The following is a 23,826-nucleotide window of genomic DNA, read 5'->3' as shown; positions in this document are numbered from 1 at the left end:
AGGTCAATTTATGACACGGAAGTGGAAAGTAAAAGCCGACTGGACTTGTAGAGAGAATTTGATAACAACAAAGCGATTTGTATTTCATTTTTGCTCGCATTTAAAAGTACATTGAAAAAATATGGCCTCAACGTCTGGAAAAGTTACAACATTAATGCCTAAAAAAGATGATGCATCTCATGATAATGCAAAGCGCCCTGCCCCGTCAGAAGAAGATGACCAAGACAGCTCTCAAACGGACAACAGCAGAAGAAGCAAACGAAAGCGTGCGAAGGTAGAGATTGATTGGAGTTGCAGCATCACTTTGTATTCATTTCGCATTTTCAGTTCTTACAACAAATTGAAAAAACCGTGTTTCTTTACTCTATACACCTTTGAAAATAATGGTGCAATTGCTTCATTAAAAAAAAGATTAAAAAAAACAACCAACAAAACTTTAAAAAACCCATTCCAATTCCACTCAAACTCAAATTCAGAGGCAGTTGGTGAGCAGCAGCAGTGACAGTGGCAGTCAAATTGTGACCCCATAAGAAAGTTGTGACTGAAAATTGCCGTTCACGTTTGGTGGGTTCAGTAAAAGTAAAAGATGCATAACTCCTTATGATCGTGAAGAGGAATACCGCAGATATTCAAACTCAAAACACCATTTGGACAACTTCAGTCCGCAGTTTCCACAGTATCAGTTGTTATAGAGAGGTGTGCCGGGGTTACCAATACTTAGCTTCTTAATGCTTACTAATCATTCGTTTGGACAGAATAATAAAAAAAAAAACTTAACGCTTACCGTCAAAAGCAGTTTAGATTTGAAGATGCATTTGTTTTCTATCAAAAAACATTCGGTACTAGACAATCATCCCCGTGTGGTGTCCGGGGTCCCTCAACTGAGAGGGTCAAGAATAGCCCAACGCCAAGCCAGCGTGTCGTAAAAGGCGACTAATGGTGTGTGATTCCCCCATCTTTGAGTCACCTGGTCCTCCAGGTTGGGGGTTGGCAAAGGGTTAACACCCCTTTCCGTTAAACTCAAACCGTTACAGAAACACAGACAGACAAACCAAATCCTTTTTTTAGCTTGGGCGACCGAAGAGTTTCTGGAATTACAGAATTTATGAAGGACAACAGACAAAGCCGAAAGGACTCTGCTGACCCGATGACGTCTTCGCCAAACAAGCAGCTTCGAATTGCGTCGTGGAACGTTCGCACCATGTATGAAGCAGGAAAAAGCTCTCAAGTTGTGACTGAGATGAGAAGATACAGGCTGCATATACTTGGAGTAAGCGAAACCCACTGGATACAATCCGGACAGAAACACCTCAAGTCTGGGGAGAAGATTTTATATTCAGGGAGAGGGGACGGGATTCATACACAGGGAGTAGGAATAATTCTAAGCAAGTTTGCCCAGAAGTCACTGAGAGGATGGGAACAATGCGGAGAAAGGATCATCATGGCGTCCTTTACAACACGGAGTAAGAAGATCAGCATGAACATTGTACAGATCTATGCCCCAACAAATGATGCAACAGATGAGGACAAAGATACATTTTATGGTCTGCTACAACAAGTCATTGACAAGTTGCCAAGGAAAGACATCAACATATTGATGGGAGATGCTAATGCAAAAGTGGGACAGGATAACGTAGGCTATGAAGGTATCATGGGACGTCATGGCATGGGAGAAATGAATGATAATGGTGAGAGATTTGCAAATTTCTGTGCATTCAACAGTTTGGTGATTGGAGGATCAGTGTTCCCCCATAAGAGGATCCACAAAGCAACTTGGGTCTCACCAGATGGTGTGACAGAGAATCAGATTGATCATTTTTGTATCTCTCGTAGATTCAGACGTTCATTGGAAGATGTGACAGTACGGAGAGGGGCAGATGTTGGATCAGACCACCACCTGCTATTGGCAAAGCTTAAGCTCCGACTCAGAAAACACGGGGCCAGATCACATACAAGAAGAAAATTCGAGGTGAATGCACTTGATGGGGAAAAGAATGAGGAATTCAAACTACAATTGAGTAATAGATTCCAACCTCTTACTGAGCTCGAGGAGGACATAGATGTAGAGTCACATTGGGCAAAGATCAAGGAAGTTTACATAACAACTTGCCACGAGGTATTGGGGGTAAAGAAATCGGAACATAAAGAATGGATAAGTCCAACCACCTTGGACCTTATTGAAAAGAGGAGAACAAGGAAGGAACAAGTGAATGCAAGCCGAACAAGGGCTTCAAGACTGGATGCACAAGAGCAGTATCGAGCCATAGCTAAGGAAGTCAAAAGATCTGTGAAGAAAGACAAGGAAGCATTCATGAACAGACTTGCAGAGAAAGCAGAAGCAGCAGCGACTGGAGGACACATGAGGATCCTTTATCAAACTACCAAGACACTTGCTGGAAAATATGGGAAACCAGAGGTACCAGTCAAAGACAAAGATGGGAAAACTATTTTTGGAAAAGAGGCTCAATCTGAACGATGGAGGGAACATTTCAACTGCCTTCTGAACAGACCACCACCAGACAACCAGCCAGAAATTTTGCCTGCAAGGAATGAGCTACCAATTAGCTGTGATCCACCATCGATAGCAGAGATTGTGGGTGCCATTAACAAGATGAAAAGGGGGAAAGCTGCTGGACCAGACCAGATTCCACCGGAGGCTCTAAAAGTTGATGCGGAAAGAAATGCTGAGGCCCTGCACCCACTATTTGAGAGAATCTGGAATGACGGGATATTCCCAAAGGATTGGAAGGAAGGACATCTTATCAAGCTTCCAAAGAAAGGGGACCTCAGTAATTGTAATAATTATCGAGGCATCACTCTTCTTTCTATCCCAGGAAAGGTTTTCAACCGTATTATTTTAGAGAGAATTAAGAATGCAACAGATGCTAAACTGCGGGACGAACAGGCAGGTTTTCGGAAAAACCGTTCAACCACCGACCAGATTGCCTCTCTGCGAGTCATAGTGGAACAGTCTATAGAATGGAACTCTCCTCTTATTGTCAACTTTCTGGATTACGAGAAGGCTTTCGACAGTATTGACAGAGCAACATTGTGGAAAATTCTGGCACATTATGGACTCCCTGAAAAGATAGTAAACCTCATTAAGGAAATGTATGAAGGATCAAGTTGCAGGGTTGTACATGAAGATCAGCTGACTGACAGCTTTGAAATTAAGACTGGTGTCAAGCAGGGATGCTTGCTCTCTCCATTCCTGTTCATCCTTGCCATTGATTGGCTAATGAAGGAAACCTCCAAAGGGAGAAGAAATGGGATACAGTGGACCCCCTGGACACAGTTGGATGATCTGGATTTTGCAGATGATCTGGCTCTTTTGTCCCACACCCAGGACCAGATGCAAACAAAAACCACAATTATAAACAGCCTCTCGGAATCAATTGGTCTAAGAATACACCCTGCAAAGTCAAAGGTCTTGAGGATAGGTACGCGTCAAAGGGAGCAGATCAAAGTAAAAGATCAGGAACTCGAAGATATAGACACTTTCTGCTATCTCGGAAGTATAATTGACAAGGATGGAGGCACGGAAGCAGAGGTGAAAGCACGAATAGGAAAGGCACAGGCTGCATTCACATCTTTGAACAGAGTTTGGAGAACTAAAGATATCTCCCTTCAACTAAAGCTAAGACTTTTCAACTCAAACGTGAAGTCTGTCCTACTGTATGGATGTGAAACTTGGAACGCATCACAGGCATGTATAAGGAGGGTACAGATTTTTGTAAACAGGTGCATGCGTAAGCTACTCAGAATAAAATGGATGGATAGAATAAAAAATGAAGAAGTATGGAAAAGAACACAGCAGAAACCAGTAGGAGAGGATATAGGAAGAAGACGATGGAGGTGGATTGGACACACGCTTAGAAAGAATGACTCAACTATAACAAAGAAAGTATTGGACTGGAACCCTCAGGGCAGAAGATCAAGGGGAAGGCCACGAGGAACATGGAGAAGAATTAAAGAAGCTGATATACAGAGAAGTGGTAAGACCTGGAATGAGATAAAAAAGTTGGCTCAGGATAGAGAAGGATGGAAACTGTTTGTCTGTGGCCTATACCCTGACCCAGGGTGAAAAAGGCAATGATGATGATGACTAGACAATCCTTGATGAATTTCAAAAGTTGTGTTTGAAATTATATTAGATGGTCCTCGCTGTCACCGTGCACGCTCGTGTGTGTGTGTGTGTGTGTTATTTTTTAAAAAATCAAAACAATTTTAACCATTAATGGCGAGATTCCATCTTACACTCCCTAAACTCCCGATCTTAGTCTTAATGTTATCAAAGACAAGCTTTGTGATTTATAGTTTAAATGAAGCCTGAGTCGAAATATACTCTTACTACTGCTCTCTTGGTGGAAACGATTTATTCTGCATAAGCAATCTGGAGAAAAAAATCAGTGTGACTGTAAAAGGTTAAAAGTTCACGAAGTACGCACCGTGAACACCGCTGTAACAATCCTTTGATCTACGTCATCAGGCAACCCATTGTTTCTTTCATCTTTTCCCATTCCCCCTTACTATCCCCCCATCCCCCGCCCATCTCTCTCTCTCTATCTCTCTCTCTCTCTCTCTCTCTCTCTCTATCTATCTCTCTCTATCTATCTCTCTTGTCATAGTGTTATCCCTTCCCCTTCCCATCTCAATGTAAAATGAAAACGTTCTGCTGTTTGCAGATACATGTATGATTGTTTTGTTTTTTCTCTCTCACTAGGCCAGTATTAAAAACCAAGACATCAGGTAATGGGTGTCTAATGCCAAAGTATAGATTCTCTCTTTGGCCAATTTAGTCACGCATGTGGCAGCCCAGCTATTTATTATGTCCTGCCTATAACACACAATAAGTGGGAGTTTGGGGGTGGGTACGAAAGAAATCAAGGTCATAAGTAACCGTGCACAAGAGCTGTATCGGGAATTGGTTTCTGGGGTCTTGAAAATACCAAATATTTTATGGAAAGCTCTTTCGAATTCCAAGACGTCTGGTTTGTTTTGCTATCTTGGAACAAACGAAACAGAGATGTCTTGATGTGTGACCTAGTTGTCTGATTTTGTGACCTGGATGTAAGGTTTTGTAACCTAGATGTATCCTTTTGTGTGTGCAAGCCATGCGGGTAAGTACAGCGATAGCTTGCCAGTTGAGGAAAAAAAAGGAAGAAGCAGCGTATCCGCATTTGAAAAACAAAACAAAAAAAACCTGAAAAAACAAAACAACTTAACCTTTTAAAGGCGAATATCAATCTTACTTGGACCAAAAATAAAATCTTACCGTTTTCATCAAAAGACAAAGAACAAATTACAATTTAAAAACTTGAGCTTTTATATAGGGCAATATCCACCCAACGGGCTCAAAGTGCTTTTTATCAATATTCTTACTGCTCTGATGGTGGAAACGTTTTTTTTTTTCTGCGTTAAAAAATAATATAAATGAAGACTATTATTTGAAAACAAAAAAAATCAGTGTCATTGGCAAAGGGTTAATTGCAGTACTCCTGCATCCTGTGAGACTCTTACAGCACTTGCTAATCATAAAAAAGGAAATAGCAATCAACATTACTAAGTTGGAAAAAAAAGAAGAAAAAAAAAATGGGGGGGGGGGGGGAAGAGAGCAAACCCAGTAGCAATGCAACCTTTAGCGGCGAAATTCGATCTTTGACCTAACACCAAATCTTCTTTCATCAAAAGACAAGTAACGGCAAAACGATTATAGACAAATGAAGTCCGAGTTGCGATAGTCTGACTGCTCTCTTGGTGGAAACGCTGTATCTTCCGTTTACAATAATAAAGATAAAAGCAAACTATTATCTGAAAGCAAAAAATTAGCTTCGCTGTTAAGGGGTTAAGAACACCTGCCAGCATCCTTGACATGCTCTACGTCACCAAGCGACACGTCTCCCTTTCGTCTTCATGCAACCCCCTCCCCCCCCCCCCCCCCCCCCTCCACTCTCACAGTGGTGGTGGCGGTGGCGGTGGCGGATAAAAAAGGCCTTTTTTCTTTCATTCAATCAACTTGACTGCTGTTGGACCCTAGACCTCTCTACAAGTACAAGAAATAATACTCACTTTTTTTCTGCTCCAACGAAAATATCTACCCCCCACCGGTCTAATTATTTGTAGCAGATGACAAATTTCTTAAAACGGTCACGTGACACTGTAAAAACAACACAGGAAGTCCATGAATGCTTATTTACGGCATTTCCTTTAAACCGTGTAAACAACAAAATTTCGTTTTCATCCGACTCAACGGGTTAGATTGGCCGGTATTTTTTAACGAACTAAAGTTCTGAAAAATCAAAATGTTTCTTAGAAAGTTGAAAGATGCTAGTTTTTGAAACAGAGGTAGGTTTAAAAAAAAGATATTTATCTTTTACTTGAATGTGTGCTCAAGGCGAATTGGATGTTTAGCGGAGGTTGGTAGGCCAAAGGCCCACCTCTCTAGGTCTATATGTTGAATGTGAACTGAACAAAAATGACCAAGACTTGTCAATTCTATTTTTACTCTTTTCTTTAATTGAGTAATTGTTATTTAGTTATTGAAACTATTCAATTGTAATTAAAAGTAAAAGACCACATTAACCTGGCTTACTGATACTGATACTGATGATATTGCTGATACTGATATGATTATGATGTAAAAAGCAATTTATTGAATATATTTGGTAATGAATGCAATGAACTTATTATTTAGACCTTGCCTCATAACTGTTTGTATATTGGTCAGGTTGAGTATAAAGAAATGGATGAACGTCTCGCACATATATCTGAAGATGAATTTTATTCTGAAGAAGACAAGAAGGATAAAGATGGAAAGGTGAAAGAGAAAGACAAAGACAATAACAAAGTCAAAGATGGCAACACCAAAGATAGCGCTAAAGATAAACCAGTAAATCCACCACCTTCTAAGGCTGAAAATGGAGCTGGCGAGGACAGTGATCATGCAACTGATGACCCATCAGGTAACATGTTTTAGGGGAGAACTTTTTCTTTCTTGGCTCTGTACCAGTGGCTAACGTGTTGGGCTTTGAGTTTTACAGAAACAATAAAAACCAGTATTTGGAAAGATCTTTTGATGATAAATTTTTAAAATATATATAATTTCTACTGGTTATTCAGAATGCACGCCAATTAATTTGAAAGAATCAAGGCTTCATCAACCTTTGTTGTGTTTTGACTTTTAAAAACAAATTAACCCCTCTCAAAAATGTCTTCTGGAACCAAGAGAAAAAAAACAACAAGTTATTGTTGTTCAACAATCGAGAGTGCCATTCAGTTCTTTACAATCAATTTCCTTTTTTTTTTTTGCGGGACTTCACATTTTGGGTCTTGGTTACAACAAATGTTTCATAAGAGAGTAGATAATGATGCAAATGATTGTTTGCATAAATTGATGATCATACTGCACTAGTTGAGATTGTAAACTATGATAGAACATTTCATTTATCTTTGATTTATATTGGAAATGTTTTTATTAACAATGTCATATAAATATCTGGTCATTAGATAGTCACCCGTTCTCTTTACATCTGTCATTTTGAAATATTATGAAAACCGAAGGATTAACCATGCTGTTCCATTTATATGGCTTTGAATATGTTTTTCAATGGCAGGTATATATTGATACTTTTTTCACTAAAAGTTGAATTAAAAACTTGAACTGCTACATAGTGTAATACCCTATTTTAACAGGGGGCCCCATAACAATAGCATCACTTAAAATATAGGACATGATATAATGCCTATATTGACCTATTATTAAATACAATGTTTTTTTCAATAGAGACAACGCTTACCTATCAGGTACTCATTTGATGTCTAAATATGTTGAGAGAATGTGAATAATGAGCCTGTCCCAGGTACTTAGCTTTGCTCCGCTACAATGGGACTTGAAAAGTGACCTTGAAAGCAAGTGTCATACCGCATGACCACAAAGATGCACAGAACATAGCCAAACGATGTGTTTCCCACATGGCCTAGCGAGTTCCCTTTGCTTTCCTTTTTATTCTCCTCATATCGTGTGTCCCCTCCTATGAAGCTTGTTCTGGAATGAGGTTATTTGGATCTTTGTACATGACCTGTCATGGGTTTTATATTGGATGGAAGAGTCATATGGATGTTTTTTTTTCATTGGGAGGATGATAATTTATAACCATTTGAGTGTATCCTTTTTTGTTGACTTCTGGTGTTCACATGCTATGGAATCTAATGGCTCGAAATGCGAGGAATTACATGGGACAAAATTATGCTCCCTTACTAACTAATTTCCTTTGGTTTTTTTTTTTTTAAAGCTCATTTGAGACCAGGTAAACTCGATTAACCCTACCATAAATTCTGTTTTTACTGGCACCAATATGACCTGAATGTAATGCAAACACTGAAAACTGCACTTCAAAAGAATGTCAATAATTTCAATTAATCATTTCTAGATTTATTTTTAAATTGTTATCCTGAAGATTTTACAAAACAACAATTTTTTAGTTATTGTTGTCATTTTTATTTTAATATTACTTTAATTTTTCTCTGACAAGGTTTAGAAGGAGCAGCTTTTCAGAGCCGGTTACCTGTTGACAAACTTACAGCTCAAGAAGCATCTGCTTTCCCTGATATAGTTCAAGGATCGTCACAGTCACAAAAAGTTTTCCTCCATTGTAGGAATAGAATTGTGAGTTATCAAGAATTGTCCACTTATCTGGACTCTTATACTTATTTTCTGGTAAAAATTCTAGGAAATTGATTTCATCAATATTGAAAATAAATAGCAATGTAGTCAAATAGAATGGAATTTTCAATTTAATTAACAAAAACAGATTGCTTTAAATTGGAGCTTCCATTCCATTTGACTATTGTATATCTTTTTACGAGCCTCAAGCAGCGACGTATGCATTATCCATTTAAAAAATGGTACCGTTTTCTTTTAAAATCGGATCGGATAAGATTTTCTTTCTATCATTATTTTGGGGAGGGGGGGGGGGGGAGATTGTCATGCTCCTACAAATTTATAATTTCATGAATTTGATGTTTATGATGCAATTGTCAATCGGAGAGTCTAGTTTTTTTTTTTACATGTTTGCTTTACAGCTACAACTTTGGCTTGAGAATCCTAAGCAAGAACTGACATTTGAGGGTTGTCTGCAAGAAATAGAACCGCCCTACAATGGTAATGTGCTTTAAAAAAATGTTTACTTCTTAAATTTATTTCACAAATAAACAAGATAATGCTAAACTTTAACCTAATTCCATTGTCTGTCCTCTTGTTTGGAATGCAGTGATTTTATGAGGACAGTTAATTTTCTGTAAAAAGATTAATTAGAGTTGAGAATGAGCACAGGTCAATAAAAAGACACTTTTAATGTTATTGGAATTAATTTTGACACAGGTGATGGGCCATTGGTTCTGCGTGTACATGCTTTCTTGGAGCGCTACAGTTTCATCAACTTTGGTATTTTTAAAAGGCTTAAACCTCTTCCAGGTGAGTTATAGAATATATGCTTCCTTGTTTTCTTTGTCATATTTGAAAACAAATTTTTGTGTTAGAATTTCTTTAGGTTATGCTCAGATTTTATTTGAATATTAAAGCTGACCTGACATTAATATATATATGAGCCAAGGTCAAAAGGTGCCCGCCTGATACCAGTGTTAAGAAAATTTGATTTTTACTTAATTATGGGCTGTTTTCATTGGGTTAATGCTTGTAATCAATTGATAATATGAAGAAGAGATAAAATGAGATAGCTCAACATACTCTGTTCAACAGAATATGAAATAAACAACTTGAAAGTGAAATTTGAATGCTGTTTGGCATGTGCTTAAAACGAGGTCAACGCATCACCTTTTTAGAAATCATGTAGAAATTAAATGTGATGTTTTACCCCCCTTGATTGAAATTTGACTAATTGTATAAAGTCAAAATTTACTTTTAAACGCAATTGCAGTATATTACATATCTGATTAAGTTTCATATAGAGTTCTTAAAAAGTTGGTGTTGCTTGTGACCTTTGGTGTCATCAAATACAGCACAATACTAAGACTCGACACGAAACTTTAAAGCTCATGTTTAATGTTTATAAAATGTTTTATTATGAGAAAAAAGCATAGATTTACTATCTTAACTCAAATCTGGGAGTAAATGTATACCGTTTTGCCGGTATTGAGGCTTATTGGTTTTGGTGTCATTTGTCACAAGCAACACGGCATGCGTGAACACGTGGAAGTTTGTTTCGTTAAATGGCGATTCGCAATTTGGATCCACCCTTCTTACCAGTCTTTGAAGTGCAGCACGTTCATTTGCCTTTCCAGCGTGGCTACATGCAGAAAAGGTAAGTTGAACTTTGGTGTCATCGCTATTTTACATTGTCACAAGCAACACTCGCTATTGGATATTACAAAGTGCCACCAAAAAATTATGTTTTCAGCTGTTATTCTATTTACAAATATGATATTATGACATCTCATATAAGACTGTGATTTTGACACAATTAATTATTTCCTTGTAATTCTAATTTTTTATATTTCAGGTTTGTATCAATCAAGAAAAAGACAAAACTCAAGCTTTTGACGAATCCAGATAAAAGAAGGGTTGTCAAGAAATTTGATTTGATTTACTATTAACACACTAAATTACTACAAACTAGCAGATTTGAGCAGTATGGTGATGGTTACCGTATGGTTACATGAATTCATTACCATGGCTGATATTTATCTAGTGTTTGTGTGGCTTCTGGTACTTTTTGTGACCATTGGTGTCATTGGTTAAAATGTCACAGGTGACACTTAAGTTTGAAGTTTCTAATGTATTTCTGTTTTCATGTTCTTCAAAGCTTGAAATTTCATTGAATTACATTTTAACAGGCTTTATTACATGTGTTCAGTTGCTATTTTTGATTTATTGAGGCAAAATTGCGTTCTAGTGCCGATTTTGACCAAAGTAATAGCAACAATGGTATTACTAATTTCTAAGTATATTTCCAATTTGAAAGTATTTAGTTTCTTAAAATATTATTGAATTTCATTTTAGAGTAGGTTATTGTGATTTTTTGACTGAAAATAATGATATATTATGGACGAAAGTGTGATTTGGTGTTGCTTGTGACATAAGTAATGGTGTCACCGGTCTTATGTCACAAGTCACATTCAGATGCTCTAATTTCCATGTATATTTCTATTTTTGAAGTCTTTGGTTTCTGAAATATTATTAAATTCCATATTTAACTGTGGTTATTACACTGGTTTGACTGAAATTAATGATATATTGTCGAAATTGCAATTTGGTATTGCTTGTGACATAAGTAATGGTGTCATCGGTCTAATGTCACAAGTGACACAATGCCGCTAAATAAGATATGCTTTGGTCACATTATTTCCCAACATTTTATTCCAAAAGTTTCTGAACATTGCTGGTAATAAACATATGCAATATTGTTGTTTTTGTTAATGTACAAACATTTTTATGAAATAATATATTTGCATTCTATGTTGCTTGTGACCGATGACACCAAAAAGCAACATTTTCTCCAATAGTTGGTAATATTATTGTACTATGATTGTTGTTGATTGTGTCTTTTTGTCCATAACTTACTAAATAAAGTTTGATACTCAAGAAAAATCATTTGGTTATAGAGTTTTTTGTCTCATTTTGGTGTCACCGGTCACAGGTGACACCAGCAACCTATAGGTATTGTTGACGATATTATGCTGCGTTAGACCTTAAAGTTATCTAAAGGGCGTTTGATTCATGAAGTACAGGGTTTTTGCTACACATATAGAAACATGAATGGACTATTATGTCACTTTTATTTTGAGAAAAAAAATTGGCACCTTTTGACCTTGGCTCATATTATATATATATATATATATATTATATATATATATATATATATATATATATATATATATATATATATATATATATATATATATATATATATATATACAAACATAAACTTAGTTTATTTCGTTTATTAGGGTTGCTTCCAATGTAGATAATGATTTGTAAAAATATTTTTCAATTTTGTTTAAACTGTTTGTTAGTTCTACAATATTAAGTATCTGGCTTTCTTTGAATGATGCAAGCTGTTGTGCAGTCTTTACAAGATATGTTCCATACATCCCTGATTTATATTGCATCATAATGGAGGATTCAACTAGAGTTGGAGAAGGGAAGTGAAGATTTGTTACATTCCAGTAGTAACTTATGTTAATAACTATTATGTTTCAGGTTTCCCCTTTAAAAAAAAAAACAAAAAAAAAACGTAAACCATCATTCAGGGTAATTTTTATTGTCTTCACATATATTCAATTTCATTCTCTTTTTAATTAAAATTTTTAGACAGTATATTTGACAGGTACAGTGAGGGTAATTTATGCATTCTTGGTGCTTCAGATTATGACTATAGACAAATTAGGCGTGAGTTTATGTTTGTAATGCAGGAAGTATCACTTAATACAGATGAGTGACACAATCACATGTAGAGAGTGCTTTTAATTCATGTCTATATAGTGATTTCTTTTAATAAATGTGAGCGAAGTTTTCAGACAATTTTTTCATCCCTTTCACAGCTAAGAAAAATTGCAGAGTCATTGTCATTGGTGCTGGTATTGCTGGACTAGGAGCTGCCAGGCAGCTACAATCATTTGGTGTTGATGTTGTCATTCTAGAAGCACGAGTGAGTTTTGCACCATTTTTCCATAGTCCTGTTATTTGATGGTGTTTATGAGCTTTAGGAATCCTTTCAATACTTTTTATATGGTTGATTTGGTCTGGGTTTTTTTTGTTTTTTGTTTGTTTTTTATTTAAAAAATTATTTATTTAGATCATTATTTATTCACTTTGTTAAGGGTTTCCTTCTAACAAAAAAAACAAACAAACTAGGGATTGGTTTAAATCATAGAATCCTGATATATATGGGATAGGTACTTTTTGGATTTTAACAGTCTTTTGGACATGTGATGCTTAACAGAACTAGAGACCATCGGCAATAAATTTTTATATTCAATATTTTTTCTTTTTACAAACATGTTTTAATTGTATTTGACTTTTGGTTTAGTTTTTTATCTAAAATTTAGGTAGAGTTTTTAAAAATCTAATCATTAAGTTTCATCCATTTGATTTAGACTTTTTTGAAAAATTTCAGATAGCAGGTGTGTGAGTGTGGGGATTATTTAAATTATTAATAGGACTATAGAAATTATGTTGGTTTCAGCATCAACTTATTTGTGATTGAGAAGAAATCAAACATCTTTTTATTCTACTTGTTTTCTCATATTATTTTTCTAATCCTCATCAAAACAAATTTTGATTTTTAGGATAGAGTTGGTGGTCGTGTACAGACTTTCCGAAGGGGGAATTATGTTGCTGACCTGGGTGCTATGGTAGTCACTGGATTAGGTGAGTCTTGACAGTTATCTTTTAGAACAAAATGTGTGCAAATTTCCTTTTTTGTTATATCCTTGTGGTGAGCGTGTGTTGAACTTTATGCTTATCAAGATACTGAGAGGCAGTGCCACACAAAGTAATTGTAAAAATGAATAATTTATGTATCTACAGAAAAAAAGAAAATGTTAATTGTAAATGGATAGATCTCAGAGTAGTCTCGGTCAAAACTGATATTAATTGAAGCTACCAAATACTACTGGTTCGACACATGGAATGTAAATTTCACATTAAGCAGTTAATAATCCCTCAGAGCCATCAAGACTTTTGGACTAGTTATCCCAGCAACAAATTTTTTCTGCCTTTAGAATATGACGCTGATATTTGTTCTCATTCTCGATCGCACTGTACTTGTGGTGTAACAAAAATGAAAGTATATTTGAAATATTAGAAGTGTTGAGAGAACATGATTAATGGATTTCTTCAAATCATATTGAAGTGATAAGATTATAATTATATGCATGAGGGTTTCTTATTCCACCTTAATCACTTCAAAACCTGATTGCGGTACGATTTTAGTGAAAGTAAGGTGGGAATAATTTTCAATGTAAAAAAGGTAGAATTTTACTACTTTATCTTCCCTAGGTGGAAATCCAGTCACCATTTTGAGCAAGCAAATCAACATGGAACTTCTTAAAATCAAACAAAAGTGTCCCTTATATGAAAGCAATGGATGCACTGTAAGTCACATTCTTCTATTCCATACTAATTTTCTCAAAATCTTGAAGAAAAAGGACAAAGTATGGAAAAAAATAACTTCATATTGCTTTTTAAAAAAACTTACTTGTCGTTGTTTAACCTAGATCATTGCAAAACAAATCTTAATCTTTTTTAAGACAAGCCTTGAGTAATAATTTTTTTTATTTAATGTGGAATCAAACCACAGAGTACCCATTTTCCGTTGTATTTTAAGTTTTCAAATGGCAGTTAATAGCAGCTTGAGAAAGAGGCAAGAAAAGAATCCAAATAAATGTGTATGGTCTATCGATTTATTTTTTTTTCATGATTTTCAAATGAATTTGATTGCTTTTTTATTTTTGCCTCTGGTTTAATGGTGCAGGCTGTCTTTATACAAATTTGTATTTGAACTATATTTGATTTTAATGACTTTTTAGAAGTTGCATCCAACTCTGAAAATTGACTATCCATACTGGATGTTCTGTTCTAAGGTTTTAAAATTTTTTATTTTGTTCTCGGTTTACATAACTATAGTATTATAAAATTAAGATAAGATTATTTAGTAATTTGGCTTGTAGCAAAATTTAACCAAAATCATTTAAATTTTGTTACCATAGATTTTACATTTTGGTTTTATGATACTCAGAATGAAAAAACAAAAGTTCTTTCTTTGTTTGTAAATAATAGGCAATGAAGAGGAAATCAAATTATAAAATCAGTGTGGATTAAGCAGAAAATTCAATGACAAATATTTTTTATCTCTGGGCGTGAATTAAAGAAATAAATCACATTCAGATATATCCCTTAACCAGTTTAATACAATTCTTAAAGGTCATTTCAAATCAAAAGATTTGTTTGTTTATTTATTTTTTTTTTTTAGTTTAATTTATTATATAAAGCACAACAAGCAGCTTTTCAGGTTCGGTTAGTTTTTAAGATCATATTTAGTTTTGTTAAATTTTGCAATTTCTTTCATTTTACATAAAGGTTTTAAAAGAAAAGGATGAAATGGTTGAGAGAGAATTTAATAGACTACTTGAGACGACATCATACCTGTCACATCACATTAACTTTAATGAAATCAACGGGAAACCAGCCTCTTTAGGACAAGCGTTAGAAGCAGTTATCAAGTGAGTAATCATCGTTTATATTTTTATGTCATTTCATTGGACTGAACTGTTTTCTCTCGTGGCTTTGATAAGAATTGTAGAGTAAGTAGGTGTTTTTGTTTTGTTTGTTTTTTGTTTCCAGGTTGAGGCAGTTGACATTCAAAAATCTGTATTGTAGTTTGACTCAAGTAATAGATTAACTTGTTTCCCCCCTATATTCATGGCGTTCTATACTTATAAATGTTGATTATGTCAATGAAAATGTTTACTTATCTTTCACTTCTTTTAACTTTTCTTTCTCAAGACTTCAAGAGAAGCATGTAAAGGACAAGCAGTGTGCTCATCAAAGAAATATCATTGACATGCAGGAAAAACTACGCAAATGTCAAGCACAAGTGAGTAATAAGATTTTAATTAGAATTTGTCTGAATCTATGAGAGTAAATTTTGAAAAAAAAATTTAAAAATTTCTGTTTTGTTTGATTGTTCTTTTCAGACCATATAATAACTAAAACTGACATGATTTGTGAAAATTATGGTAAGTGGGCCATTTTTTAACAATAAACAATATTAGGTTCTTTTGTTGTTTTTAGACGCTGAATTTAGTCATTAAAATCAAATGCTATTTTATGTGCAAAATTATTTTTCAGATGCTGACATTTCTGGAAAAAGTTCAAGAACTCCACAAGCAGTGGAAAGAGGCTTCTGATGTCAAACCTCCAAGGGACATCACAGCTGAATTTCTCGTAAAGAGCAAACTAAGAGACCTTAATGCAGCCATAAAGGTACTAAACTACCTTTTTTCAATTATTTTTTTCTCACATTAGCACACCTGCCAACTCCTAATTTTATTGTGAAGTTCTTGATATTTGTTCTCTTTCCTGCTATTTTCCCAATTTTTTAATTGGTATTTTACGATTTCATAAAAATTGCCACCACCATCATCATCATGATTCATCTTATCTTCATTTAAATCCTAGATTTATCTCCCCACCCTTCCCCCTCCCCCAAACAATTTCCAGAATTTTGTTTTCTTAATCTGCATTTGGACTGTTCATGAAATTTTTATTTCTTTTAATGTCAGTCATTAGATATGATATTTACAAATGAAATGAAACATAATCAGGCAAATTGTTTTGGTATTTCTGATTAGATTAAAGTTATTAGATATAATATTTACAAATGAAATGAAACACAATCAGGCAAATTGTTTTGGTATTTCTGATTAGATTAAAGAATATTTTAAAAATCACAACTTCATAGAAAACCATACAAGTCTTGCATTAAACTTTATAAAATGATATTGTTTCTAAAATGATTGTTTGTTTTCTTATTAGGAATATGAGCAAATGACGGCAAAGCAAAAAGAGATTGAGGACAAACTTCATGAATTGGAGGCTAATCCCCCCAGGTAGGAATTTATCATCCGATTGATTTACTTTACGAATATACATATAGCTATTTAGCTGGGTGGGGTTCCTGAACTCCCATAGTGGGTAGGAAGGTACTTACTGTGTCTTCTATCCCCCTAAATCTGTTTTCCAACTTGAACTTGTTTTCTATCGTTGTCTTGGAATGAGATTACTTGGTTTTGTCCTGGCCCTGGCCTGATACCCCCCCCCCCCCCCCCCTAGCTGAGAGGGAAACAGTCAAGTGTATAGTTAGTTTTGGGAGATGATTTTTTTTCCTTGTAAATCATCTCTCTGTTATGCACTGTATTATGTTTTGAATACATATTATATATAATTTGTAAACATTTGAGTTTATTCCTCTTGGTAGGGACCTGTGCTTGTGTCTGGATGAGACTTTTAGGTGATCTCAAACTAAGTACTTTGTGATAGTGTGCTCCTGGAATCTACATCTGTTTCCTCTTTGAACCAATTCCCCTTTTGTCTTCCCTTTTCTTTGGTGCTTTAATTGTAAGTTTAGAACTTTTTACTTTCCCATTTTCATCCTTTTTACTGGCGCTGATATGACCTTAATGTGTTGCAATTGCCACAAAACCCTTAAAAACATAAAGCTATTCAGCTTATATCAATACTTTTTTAAATTGAAGAGTTGTCTTTCAGTTTTGCTGTAATTTGTATGATCAAAATAGATTAAAAGATCAATGTTGAAGAGAAAACAGTAATGAAAAATGTCCTCTGGTAAATTATGGAAATTTCCAAATGAGACAGTGTGGCTCATGAAGCCAAAAGTATATATCTTTGGGGTTTTTTTTTAGCATTTCAATTGCTTGTTACCATCTAGACTGGACTCAGGACTATCAAAAAAATAATTTCCGCAAAGTAAAACTTGTTACTCATCTGCCAATCATAGGGGCCAGTCCATTTGCATGTGATGATGCTGTTCTGAAAACAGGCTCCTTCCATTCAGTTGTTTTTTGGGTTTTTTTTGGTTTGTTTTTATTTAGTGTTTGTTTTTTGTTTGTTTGTTTAAAAAAAAATAATTTGCTTCCTCCTCCAGTTATGATGTTATTTCTCATTTGTGCCCTCTTTTTTCATTCTTTAATTCAGTGATGTTTATCTGTCTTCACGAGACCGTCAGATTCTGGATTGGCATTTTGCAAATCTTGAGTTTGCCAATGCAACCCCTTTGTCCAATCTTTCTCTAAAGCACTGGGACCAGGATGATGACTTTGAATTTTCAGGAAGCCACCTCACAGGTATGATTTCTGGATTACATTAACTTTTCAATTAATCACGTATATTTATGAAAGTATCAGTTAAATGTATTATATTTAATCACTTTACTAAAGATATATTATATAGATATTTTATACATTACCCAATATGTTCATTATAAACAAAACATCAAGCTGTCAAAAATCAATTAAAGAAAAAGTTTTGAAAACCAAATAGAATGTATTGAAAAAGTGCAGAAGAACGTGAAGGAGAAATAACATATAACTGGAGGACAAAGTAAAATTTAAAAAACAAAAACAAATGTTGAATGTAGGGAGCTTGTTTTCAGAGCAACATCGTCATAATATTGTCTTCCTTAGAATTCCCTTTTGTTACAGGCATTATAGTCATTAATGAGACTAGTGACTATTGATCAATTAATGTTACTTTTTGAAACTCATTTCTCGTATAGTACGCAATGGCTATTCATGTGTCCCCATGGCATTGTCGGAAGGTCTGGAGTATAAACTCAATTCTCTGGTTAAACAGATCAAAATTTTAGAGGAAGGTGAGTTTATGTTTCAGTTTTGAAGTTTAAAAGAGTTTTATTTCTTAGTACTCATAAACATTTTTTTTTTAAAATCATATTCCCCTTGTGACATTTATTCACATTATTGTTATGGATAAGTCTTTTATCTGGCTGCCAAGATTGAGCTCTATGGTTTTCAGATTTACCAGCCAGTATGATTTCACATATTTTGATATGCTCTGAGGCCCAAAATATGATAATATTGGAATATTGACTATGATATGCGGAATGCAGAAAGTCAATAGTTTGTAGCAGAAGGGTGGAAAAAAAGTGGAAGAGTTGGAAGGTTATTGTCTCCACATAGATCTGAACTTGAGTAGCCAGACAGATGATTGTCACAGGAATTACAGGGTTTTCCCTCCCTCCATTAATTGAAAAGACTCCATAAATTCAGCGAATGTTAGGTTTGAAAATTTGGATAGTTTCACATATTAAATACATGATTTTATGGGGAAATGTGAGAGGAAACAAGCTTAAATTTTGGGGAAAATATGATAAATCTTTTAAAATGGTTGAGGTTGGTTGGCAAGTCTGAATTTTTAATATAAAGTCAATATTTTTATTTTTAATGTCATGATGCATTTGGCTTTATAAATCGTTTGATTTTCCAATATATATATATATATATATATATATATATATATATATATATATATATATATATATATATATATATATATATATATATATTTATGATAAGTAAATATATGAATGTGTTCCTCTTAGTGGGGACCTGTGCTTGTGTCAGGATGAGATGATCTCAAACTAAGTACACTGATAATGTTCTCTTGGAAATTACATATTTTCTCTATTTGACCTAATTCCCCTTTGTCTTCCCTTTTCTTGGGTACTTTTATTGTAATTTTAGAACTTTTTACTATCCCATTTTCTTCGTTTTACTGGCCTTATATGACCTAAATGTGTTGCGAGCTGTAAAACCCTTAAAAACAAAATGCATAGTCTCATAGAAATTATGAAGTGCTATCTGTCATATTTTTTAATTATTGTTATTATTATTATTATTATTATTATTATTATTATTATTATTATTATTATTATTATTATTATTATTATTATTATCATTATCATTATTATTATTATTATTATTATTATTATTATTATTATTATTATTATTATTATTATTATTATTCTTCTTATTATTAATATTATTATTATTATTATTATTATTATTATTATTATTATTATTATTATTATATTATTATTATTATTATTATATTCGTTATTGTTATTATTATTATTATTATTATTATTATTATTATTATTATTATTATTATTATTGTCATCATGTTATACCTCAGGTGTTGAGGTGGTCACAACAGCAAAGAATGGATCAAACCAGCAAGTGTATAGAGGAGATGCAGTGTTGTGTACCCTGCCTCTGGGAGTCCTGAAAGACTGTGTCAACAGTTTGCCAAATGTCCCACAGTTCATTCCACCTCTACCGGACTGGAAGACAGATGCTATTGGAAGACTGGGCTTTGGCAATCTGAATAAGGCAGGAAGTTTTTTCCAATCAACTTAATCCACACCCAAAAAAAAAAAATAAATAAATTGCTCCCAACTGTCTATTTTGTTTTGTCTTCGGCAATTCTTTCATAATTTATATAGAATGGTTCATAGTTTTCAACTTCTATTGTTGCCGCATGGTTGTGGATATAATTTGATTCTAGAAGATATATTTGTATTGAAATCCATAGTTTGTTTGGGTTGTTTTGGGGTTTTTTTTACCCCAGTTTTGATCATTAATTGTTAGAATTGGGGACATTATGATGTCTCTGAATCATGGCAACATTTTTGCTTTAAATCAAGATTATATTTCATTTCACATGTTTTGTCATGTAGTATGCAATTAATTGACGGAAATTTATACATAATGCTTTTCATAAATGTTAATATTTATTTGTTTATTATTCACCATGATTGCTATATTCACAGGTGGTGTTGTGCTTTGATAGAGTGTTTTGGGATCCAAGTGCCAATTTATTTGGACATGTTGGAAGTACAACAGCAAGTAGAGGGGAACTTTTCTTATTCTGGAACTTATATAAGGCCCCCGTCCTCTTGGCTCTGATAGCAGGAGAAGCTGCAGCCATAATGGAGAATGTTAGTGATGATGTCATTGTTGGCCGTTGCCTGGTCGTCATGAAAGGGATCTTTGGAGCCAATGCTGTGCCACAGGTAACTAAATTGAAAATGAGGGATGAAAAATGAAAAATTTTTACAAACTTTTACATTTGTGACCCGCAGTCCAATTTGGTCCAGTGGAGGCCAGTAACTTGAATAGCTGGTAAATTGGAGCAATTTGTCTGTGACAGAATTATTTTATATATGATTTCTATTGATTAATAGGAATGGATAATTAAAATGATTTCAGGGCTTCAATCAACCTTTTTTTTCTATTTTTATTTTTTTTTAGTTAATCCAAAACAAAAATATCACTTTTTACAGGAATAATAATAGCTTTATTTAAGATTTTTACAATCAATATCACCATTTAGTCACTTACACCTAATTTCTTTTTAATTAAATATGCTAGATTTCACCAATTTAGCACCTTGGGAGTAACAAGCAATTAAAAAGAATGCAGGCAATGATACAAGTTGTTTGCTTGTTTTGAGCATGTCACATTCATTGGATTAAGTTGGAGACATTTTTTTTTTTGTAAACTATAGTGGAACAGGCTCTGCCTATTTTTAATTTGTATTGGATGTGTTAGGGGAATGAGTGGAATGACACTTCTTTATAAATGTGTCGACATTAAATAGTTACTCATTGGCTTTACATCTGTCATTGTGGGAAATGTGGAAATTACGAAAAACGAAATGCTCAATTCATAAAAGTAACTGAATGGAACATCTGTGTCACTATTTTTTTAGTTAATATAATTTTACAATTGTTATCATTTTTGCTATTTGTGTGTATCCTTGATAGGATGTTCTATCATGAAGGCCATCCAAAGCATCGGTTAATTAAAATGTTGCTTAATTGCAAAGATGCTGCATAACAGCGAGTTCCAATTATTTGGCTTCAACTGTATAATGTTGGGGTAACCAAAAGCAGAAAATTGAATTTAAAGTATGTTCAGAATTAAAATTCTACTCAGTACTTTACTTTTTGCAATTGAAGAAATCCCATTCATTCTTATCAAATATTTTTATATTTTAAGCTTTAAGGCATCTGGTTTATTCCAGTATGACTGAAGCAAAGTGAATTCTAAGCCACGGGAAGCTGTGGACTAAATATTGATGTACGAACATGAATATAATGGCTTTAAAAAAAAAAGAACAAAATACATGGCACTGCACGTTTCAGGCTTAAAACCCTTCTCTAGCCATTAACAAAAGCAGTAAAAGATTAATACATCACTTTAAATGCAGACTGACAGCAGAAGAATATTAGGTTCGTCCTGATTATGACTGAGGGAACGGTTCAAAATTTCTTCCTTGCTTATGGTATAATTCATTATTGGCGTGATACATTTTCAGAAATATTCTTATGAATTTTGATTATGTCTACAATTTTTACTGTTATTACTTCTGGTTTCTTAAGGTTATGAGGTGAAGACTATACAGCTGTACCACACTTATCTCTCTCCTGAGTTTCAGGGCCTTTTGAATAAGTTCCCCTTTACTTTTTCTTTTTGTTGGGTGCTTGTAAGTTAAGATCTGTAAAATTTTGTGACTTGTCAGTGTGGTGGGCTCAGCAAAATCTCCTTCATCCCCAATAATCCTTGTATAGCACTTTGAGGGCATTAAATGGATAAATAAAAGCTCGATTTTTTAATTAAAATATATATATATAAAACAAATCAATAAACAAAATTGAGGAAGGCAATTTTATATAGTGACACTTTTCTTTTTTTTTTTTTTAATTTTTTTCAGCCCAAAGAAACATTAGTATCAAGGTGGAGAGCTGATCCTTATGCAAGAGGTTCTTACTCCTATGTTGCTGCTGGATCATCAGGTGATTCTTCTTTTCTATTAAAGAGTGACCTCTGACCGTATTGTGCAAAATTTATGACTTATCATATCTTGCTTTTCTTGCTTTTGAGAAGCCAGATTTAAATTTAGGACTACTTAAAGATAGATTACGATTGTCATGAATAGTTTGATATTGCTGTACGATAACAAAATGAAATTTTTAAAATTATTTTTTGGTGAGAAAACTTCCGGTTAATATATGATGTATATGTATGACCCTAAAATGTCAAAAATCTTAAACATGAGACAGTTTGGGGACATTTTGACAAATGATTTTAATGTTAATCTATTAAAAAGTCAAATCATTTTCTTCCTTTTTTTTTTTACCTCAATGATAAAATTGAAATATGTCATTATACAGGAGTTTTGGTTTAACTCTTCATTTTTAATTCACCAAAAATGAAATTTGAGATTTTTAAAGTTGGATGAAGTAATATACAATAATCCTAATTTTCAAACAATATTATAAGATAAGTCGTGAATGATAATAACCTATCATTTATTTTTAAAATTTTAATTTAATTTATTTATTAATTATTTTTGGTGGTATCTGTGATTTCAATGATGAAATTGGTTCTATTAAATTGTAATTTGAATATGAAAACTTGATTATTTTTTTCAGGAAATGACTACGACCTTTTGGCATCCCCCATTGCCCATCAAGTTGGGGCACCATCCCGATTATTCTTTGCTGGAGAGCACACGATTAGAAATTACCCAGCCACAGTACATGGTGCCCTGCTCAGTGGTTTCAGAGAAGCCGGTCGTATTGCTGACAAATTTCTTGGTGCCCCCTACTGTGCCCCACAACAGACAAAATTGAATTTAGCACCAGATGCGCCATGAGGTTTTTTTTTTACTATTTATTTTTCATTTCATTGTCTTAATTGTTGTTTGTTAATATGTGAAATTGATTCTCATTGACTTCAATCACATGAATGTTGTTTTAGCATCCTTTTTATCTGTCATTCCTTATTGATTAATGCTTTGTATGTGTTTTATTTTATATGGAAAAAAATAATATATTTTGTTTTATAAATATATAAAGCCAAAAAAAAAATATAATTACAAAATACAAACTAAACAAACAAAAAAACTATGATAAATATTTTTTTGTTTGTTGTTTTTTTAAAAAGCGCATCAAAAGTTTGATTGCTGCTTTGTCAAATGAAATCCTGTTATCTTAGATTAGTTGAGATATTTCATATATGTGTTAGGTCTCAAATAAAAATGAATTGTAGCTTGACATCAGGGAATAGTTAACCTGTCAATAAAGTATTTCGAGACTATGTTGAGTTTTGAATCTGTAGTTTTAGAGACTTTACTTGGAGCTGGAAACTACTGGAAACATATATGTGAATTTCGTTCACAAAAATTACTCACGTCTTGGGTAT

At 33.8% G+C, this 23,826-nt stretch overlaps 1 protein-coding gene across 1 annotated transcript; it reads left to right on the top strand.

Annotated features, from left to right (window-relative positions):
• The first annotated feature begins 5 nt into the window (after positions 1–5).
• Positions 6–23,719, top strand: LOC144968598 (lysine-specific histone demethylase 1A-like). Its single transcript, XM_078907100.1, has 18 exons — positions 6–274; positions 6,728–6,962; positions 8,532–8,665; positions 9,082–9,160; positions 9,380–9,472; positions 12,559–12,665; positions 13,306–13,387; positions 14,018–14,112; positions 15,098–15,240; positions 15,524–15,614; positions 15,869–16,003; positions 16,556–16,629; positions 17,735–17,883; positions 18,315–18,410; positions 19,751–19,947; positions 20,388–20,630; positions 22,334–22,415; positions 23,055–23,719. The coding sequence occupies exons 1-18, from the start codon at positions 122–124 to the stop codon at positions 23,276–23,278; spliced, it is 2,412 nt and encodes an 803-aa protein (XP_078763226.1). The 5' UTR covers positions 6–121; the 3' UTR covers positions 23,279–23,719.
• The last annotated feature ends 107 nt before the right edge of the window (positions 23,720–23,826 follow it).

Source organism: Berghia stephanieae, chromosome 3 (genome assembly GCF_034508935.2).
Source record: "Berghia stephanieae isolate SIO BIC M18660-M18661 chromosome 3, UCSD_Bste_1.3, whole genome shotgun sequence".
Taxonomy (NCBI): Eukaryota; Metazoa; Mollusca; class Gastropoda; order Nudibranchia; family Aeolidiidae; genus Berghia; species Berghia stephanieae.
The sequence above is the reverse complement of the archived record's forward strand: the minus strand, read 5'-3'. Positions and strand labels throughout refer to the sequence as shown.

Excerpts from the sequence above, each read along its gene's own strand:
- LOC144968598 (XM_078907100.1), top strand. The coding sequence starts at position 122 with ATGGCCTCAACGTCTGGAAAAGTTACAACATTAATGCCTAAAAAAGAT. Across the intron at positions 9,473-12,558 it reads AAGGCTTAAACCTCTTCCAG|CTAAGAAAAATTGCAGAGTC; the intron begins GTGAGTTATAGA and ends TCCCTTTCACAG. Across the intron at positions 14,113-15,097 it reads ATGAAAGCAATGGATGCACT|GTTTTAAAAGAAAAGGATGA; the intron begins GTAAGTCACATT and ends TTTTACATAAAG.